Genomic DNA, 6903 nt, shown 5'->3' with positions numbered 1-6903 from the left:
AAACTTATCCCTATTGTTTCTGTAAGCTCTAATCATTTTGTGACATCTCAAATGTATCTTTTAGAGTCTGAAATTAAGAAATGTGCTTTTTCGCAGCAAGTTATAAACGTCACCTATAGAAAATGCACACAACTTGCTTTTTGGGAGCAACTTGCTTCAAGGTGATTTGCCAGATAAACAAAAGGCATGTTTTCTTTGTGCTGCAATGGCATCTGTAGTAGCCATTCAAACAGGGGAAGCATATTTAGGCTTGCTTTTTAAAATTAGTTGATTTATTGCATTATGTCATTTATATGTAAATTCTTCCCTCCTTTCATTTTGTAAAAAATGGTCTTTGACCCTTTCATACCAACTAGGAGTCTTCTTCAGGGACTTGACCAGTTACCTCTCAATTTCCAGCACAGCAAGTTTGCCAAAACAGTTTTGGCACATTTTGTTGCAGCTGTATGACTTGTTTTAAGCAGGAGAAGCTCCTCTGTACACATGCTGCTAAAGGCAATGGCTTGTACTGTATAACTGAGGCATTGAACGATCCAACTCCATGTCTTTAAAAAATACAACAAAAAATCACACAGCTTACCTCTAGTTGCCCTGCAAGTCACAATTTAAATATAGGACTTGAAGTTCAAATCTCAGTCTCACTGAATCAAAGAAATGGCCATAACTTTTCAGGACTTTGGAATGCCTCCTCAGAAAACACCTGTCTCATTTCATCAAATTTTCCAGGATGGACTAGTTCTAGGAAGCACATACGTTGTAAATTTGAAAAACACTGAAAAATCTGTTCCGTAACATTGTTTAGGATGGCAATGTACAGATTTCTGTAATGCTCCTTGGGATCCTGCAGTTATGACAGATGCAGACTCTTTGCTCATTTTGAGGGTCTGACCTGAGAGTTGCCACTTTTGCATAAACAGCTTTGAAAGCCTCCTCAGACCCATTTTCCTTTGCAAAAGAAACAACTCTGTTTCTTTGCAGTAAAGAACATCAGTAGCCCTCTGCTGCACAATATCAAACACCACATCAGTTTCTGAAAAGATTTATTTGCATGCGCTCAACATAAAAACAAAACTCAAAATTGTCCAGTGTTTTAAGAAGCCTTTGGCAGCATTGAGTATGTCTTCATCTACAATGGTCTCATCCTTGATTATCTTTCCCAAAAGTCTGCAGGTGTTCTCACAATTTTGTGCTGTAAATTTCCACTGAATAGCGAGTGATTCTGAGTAACCTTGGAAAATCCTGCAGACTCCAAAAGACATCCTCTTGTGACAACAATAGTGTTTTTATTTAGCACATCAAAAATGGACTTGGGCCTTCATGAAACATCACAAAAATCCAACAAATCACTCCTGAATTAAACCTGCGGTATCAAACTATGACAGACAGTTGTTCATGACATGAAAATATCTGTTGTCTCATCTACTTGCAATTGGGGGGGAGGGAGCCATTAGGCAAGAGAAGGTTTGGGGATCCACCCTATATACTTTAAAAAAATAATGAAGTTGAGGCACATAAATCCAGAGTAGCCTCAGCGACCGAGTCCAATGTGAGACTGAAAATAATACAGAGGGCATGACGGCTTTATAGAGGACAAGCAGGAAAAGGTGTATCAGTTGGACTGCACCTGGAAGTGAAGTCAGGCATGGGATTGGAAGTGGAGCCTGCAGAGGAACTGGAAGTGGGGTTATGTTGGTTTTCCTTCTGAGGATCTGTAGAGAAAGGAGAAAAAGAGTTATTGCACACTGCCAACCCTTGATCCACTGTAACAACAGATTTAGTCAAGCCGATCTACTGCCTCCAATGCGCACGTGTGACACCATTGATTTCATCTTTCAATCATTATGCAGCAGCCCACTTCCCCCTTTACTCCCAGAGATACTGAGCTTCCCTAAAATGATGTTTTCGAAGCATAAAACATCTAGTCCAGTTAAGTTTTTTCACAATGCTTCATTCTTAAGTTGGCTTAACAGTGTTACTCTGAATAAACCAAACAATTTCTAGTTTTAAAAAAAAAATATCCCAACTAATTTAAATAACTAGTAGAGGTAGCTGGTCCTCTCCTTGCACAGTCTGCTCTCCTGTTTAGAGTAGGTTCATCATTTAAAATATGTTGTGTGTGTTTTTTTTTTTGTCTGCATCTAGTGACCATGCAGTTAATGTTTACTTAATTCATTATTTCTTCCCTCTTTGTACCTTTTTCTAGGGCCAGAGAAGACTGATGAGTTCTTGCTGGCTAGATTCAGAGGTGATGGAGTCAGGTACAAGGCTAAATTAATTGGAGTGGATGATGTTCCTGAAGCTAGAGGAGACAAAATGAGCCAGGATTCCATGATGAAACTCAAGGTACCTTTGTACTTAAGTGAATTGTGAGCATTCAGTGCCTGCACGGTTTTAGAATTAGTTTGGTCTACATAGCTAATATCTCTGTTCCTGCACAGTTTCACTGGAAACCAGAGGTTTTTCCAGGTACATTACAGGGCAAAATAAAAGAACAAATATAATGTACTAGCAGTAATTCAGCTTGTGTGCTGCTCTGTAGCAGTTAAAATCGAGCAATACCATGCAGCTTTTGTTGACAGTTTACTAAAGGTATCCTCCTTTTATCCCTTGATGTCAACAACAGCTTTGAAAGTGTTAAAACTTAATGTTATTTAACATTAATAACAAGATTTGTTGCTATGCTCTTCTTTGGCAAATGTAATTTTAGAGCATGCACAATACTTATTAAAAATAGTAAATGTAAGGATAAATATATTTAATAAAAACCTTGCACAAGCATTGCATTTTTTCACAATTAATCAAAACCATCAAACTAATTAATTAGCAACATAGGTGTAGCCCACTGCAAATCGACGGTTTACACACCATCCTAAAGATGCTTTGTGGGATTGAGATCTAGGGACTATGTAGGTCACTAAAGCAATGAAAAGTGGTCACATTCCCAGATTACTTTAATGCCAATACATCTCATGTGTCATGCTGCAAGAGGCCTTCTAAATGTGGATAAGCTGTGTTATGGAACAATTTCATCCCATCATGGCTGCAATTTTTGGCTACATCTAAGTAGTGAATATAAAGGTTATAGTATGTTCCAGGAAAACATTCTCTACACTGTCACATTGTTAATGCTAATGAGATCGGCTCCATGGTCTCCTGTTGCTCGTGCCAAAGCCTTATTTCATCAGGATGGTGCTAAAAATACCTGGAACAGTCCATAAGCTGTTTTCACAGAATGCAAAAATTGTGTGAATGTGAGAGGTTGGAAAGTGTATCTAATAATAAACAAGAAACTTGTGCATATATGTGTATTAAACAAAACTCATTCATTGTAGAAACATTTTATATTTTTTGAACCTCAAATTCAAAATGTTTAGAATTTCAAATTTTGGTTTATATAGAAAATCCATTTTCATTCATTTCAGTTTAACTTTTTAAAATTTTGGTGTTTTCCAAACTAGCATCAGGGACATACCTTCATCAAATACATTGGGTATAAAATCATTGGTTCTGATGCTAAAGACAATCTGTACACAGCAGTTGCAAATACTGTAATTAAAAAATTTTAAAAAATTGACTGCTGACTAAACTGTGAAGGCAAAGGGATGCCAGAGAGCCCCAAATCCCAACACAAACACACCAAGACAGTCCCGGGTTCAAATTGATGGGTGTTTTATTACAAAATACCTTGTGTACATGGGCACAAACACAAGTTGTCTCTCCTTCAATCATCTTTCCTCTGTCCACCGCATTACATCACTTCCAGCTTAGTGTTGCCTTCCTTCCTCCCAGCTCTGAAACATCTGGACAAGGCAGTGCAGTCCCTTTTATTGAGGAGCCAGGAGTACTTCCTATTACGTGATGTAGCCACTTTGAGCACTTCCGGGTTGTGAGAACGCCTCGGAGATCCTTGGCAGGGCCCCCTACCATCTGCCAAGGATTTCAACAGGGCTGCTTCTTTGGACTCCAGCTCCCATGCAACCCTGCAGGCATCCAAACTGGGACTCTATATGAGGGACTCTGCCACCTATTAAAGTGGGGGATGAACTCATGAGCAGGATGCCCAACCATCCCCTGGGGTATCTGCAAAACTTGTGTATGTGTTTGTATGTATGTATATACAGTGGTACCTCTGTATACGTCTGCTTTGGAAGAAGTCCAACTTGGTATATGTCCTGTTTGGATGTTTGCTTGGTATACGACCTTTGTTTGAAAAATGACTCGGTTTCTAGAACACCGCGCGCTACCCTTGTTTACCTCTTTCGAGACAAAGCCACAACTGTCCGTACGCCAGTTGCTAGCATTCAGCGAACAACCCGTGCACTACCCTTGTTTACCTCTCTCGAGACAGTCATGGCTGCCCACGAGCGTCCGTACACCAGTTGCTAGCATTCAGTGAACAACTCGCGCTATAACTTTCTGTGAATTTTCATGTGATTTTGTGTTTTTTTTTCACGTAAATTATAATTGCTGGTTGAAAAGTATGAAGGTGGCAAGCCTTTCCGGGACTTGGCTGTTGCATACTGTATGCCAAGAACGACGGTATCTACGATTGTGAAAAGCAAAGACGTTATTAAAAACTAAAGTGAAGTTAAGTTTTCATTTATTTCATCTAATTGCTTTTGTATTTATGTATTTTAGTATTAAGCATAGTTTTAAATTATTTTATACAACCCCATCAATGTATAATATGCCAATAACAATAGATTTTTTTTATGGGAACAGATAGATAATTTTAAATTTGTTTGGTATACGTCCTGTTTGGTATAAGTCAAAGGATCTGGAACGGATTAAGGACGTATATGTGTGTGTATGTATATGTACTCACTCACTCAAACATGAGAGAGGTGCAAACTTTTGGAATTTGCTGTAGGTTAAATCTGTTCTGTTTCTTTTATGTTTAAAGGGGAACCGTCCCATTGCCTAATGTGGGGAAAAAATGAAATTAATTTTAGCATAAGGCTGCAACCTAGAAGGACTGAACAAATTTGAAGGGGCCTGAATACTTTCTGAATGTAAATTATTTATAAATAGCTAGAAAAGTTTAGACGGATAATAATGAGCTAGTGAAAAAACACCTACCCTAAGAATCAAGATTATGCCACTCAGTCTTTTTTCTCCTTTTAAAGTATATTCTTTGTAAATCTTTGTGGTTTTTGGCTATAAAGTAATCCTTAAAAGATTGGAAAGAGCAAAGTAAACAAGTGATGTTTTGCTTTATAAAGCAAAATATACTTCTAATTTTGAAATAGTATAGCATAGCCCCTAGAAAGGTGGTTTTAATGCTAATAAAAAGAAAAATTTATTCCTTGTATAGTTAACTAGCAGAAAACCCAGAGAAGTAGTGTGTTAAAGAAGTTATGAAAAAGAAAAGGAAACATTTTGAAAATAACGTAACATGATTGTCAATGTAATTGTTTTGTCACTGTGAGGAGTGTTGCTTATATATTTATATCTATATATTTATATCTATATATTTATATCTATCTACAGTACATATATACACACACACACAAACTATCGTATATGTTTAAGTTCTATTTAAATTTTAAATAGAAGGAATTTTTATTTAGTCGACCGAATATTATTCCGGAAAAAAATCAACTCAAACATTAAATAACTTATATTTTGCTCTCCATAAAAATATATCCTTTTAAAATTATACAAATTCAAATATGAACCTAGAAATATAAATAAAATGTGTTATTTTCAGTAATAACAAATCAGATCATTCAGTTGTCTTTGCTCATATGTCATTTTATCAGAGCTGGATGCCTGGCATCTTTTTTTGGCATGAAGTTCGTTTGTTTGGTGTGAGGTTCTGTGTTGTGGAGATTCTCAGGATGGAGTGCAGGTGCTCATCAGTGAGGCGACTCCTGTGTGCTGTTTTGTTAGTCTTCATGACTGAGAAGAGCTTCTCGCACAGATATGTGCTACCAAACATGCACAAAGTTCGAGCCACATGTAGACGGAGCTGGAGCATTTGTGCGGGGATGGAGTGAATAAACTGTGCAGGCCGTGCAGTATCGTACTTTGCCTTCAGTGTGCCATTACACTGCAGCTCAATCACCTCCATCTGAATCTGCACAGGTGCAGTTTCCACATCGACGGCAAATGGGTTGCGAAACAACTCAAAATCCTTTTTTTGTTCTTCAAAGTCACCAAAGCGCCGTGCGAACTCGGTGCGCAGTGCGCTCAGTTTATCAGAAAAGTGCGTATTTGGGAACACCGTTGTGGCGACTTGCTTCAACATTACTTGGCAACAGGGAAAGTGGGGCAAGTTGCACTGGTGCATTTGTGTCTCCCATAAAAGTAGCTTCACTTGAAATCACTTTGTGATTTTTGCACAGGTAAAAACGTCTGCTGAAGTGTCAGATTCTTCTTTAACTCTTCTGCTTTCTGTATCTTGTGCATTGCATTCAGGTCTTTCAGGTTATCTTGATGTGCCGTCTTAGATTAAATTCTGTAATTACAGCCACGTTAGCTCCACAAATGAGACACACGGGTTTACCGGCAATGTCAGTAAACATATACTCAGCCTCCCATCGGTTTTTAAAGGCTCTATGTTCAGAATCACCTTTTCTCTTCGGCATCGTGTGGGCTAGCTTCGCAATAACTTGCAGCATCATAAGCTAGACTTGATTAACGCGGTAAGTGTTCGGCAAGGCAGCTGAAGCGCTGCATTATGGGATCTGTAGTTTATTGTGTTACCAGCGCTTCATATCCCGGGCCATTAATAACAATAATACAGTATATAAAATGATCTCGGGCGGATATAATTACGCCCGGGCGGATGTGGCCTGCGGGCCTTGAGTTTGACACATATGGACTAAATAGAACTTGAAAAGATATATTTTTTTCAAATGTGATTGCGTAATTCAGATCGGGTTTACGTGCACTACAGTA

General features: G+C 38.3%; 1 protein-coding gene across 4 annotated transcripts in view; it reads left to right on the top strand.

The window, feature by feature from the left end:
- Positions 1–6903, top strand: part of LOC120527343 (disabled homolog 2-like) — a 118167-nt gene that overhangs the window by 83506 nt on the left and 27758 nt on the right. For all 4 annotated transcript variants that reach the window (XM_039750634.1, XM_039750635.1, XM_039750637.1 and 1 more), the window contains one exon: positions 2204–2343. In XM_039750634.1, the coding sequence (XP_039606568.1) occupies positions 2204–2343 (140 nt within the window). The remainder of the gene's footprint in view (positions 1–2203; positions 2344–6903) is intronic.

The sequence above is a fragment of the Polypterus senegalus genome, chromosome 4 (assembly GCF_016835505.1).
Source record: "Polypterus senegalus isolate Bchr_013 chromosome 4, ASM1683550v1, whole genome shotgun sequence".
Classification (NCBI taxonomy): Eukaryota; Metazoa; Chordata; class Cladistia; order Polypteriformes; family Polypteridae; genus Polypterus; species Polypterus senegalus.
The sequence above is the reverse complement of the archived record's forward strand: the minus strand, read 5'-3'. Positions and strand labels throughout refer to the sequence as shown.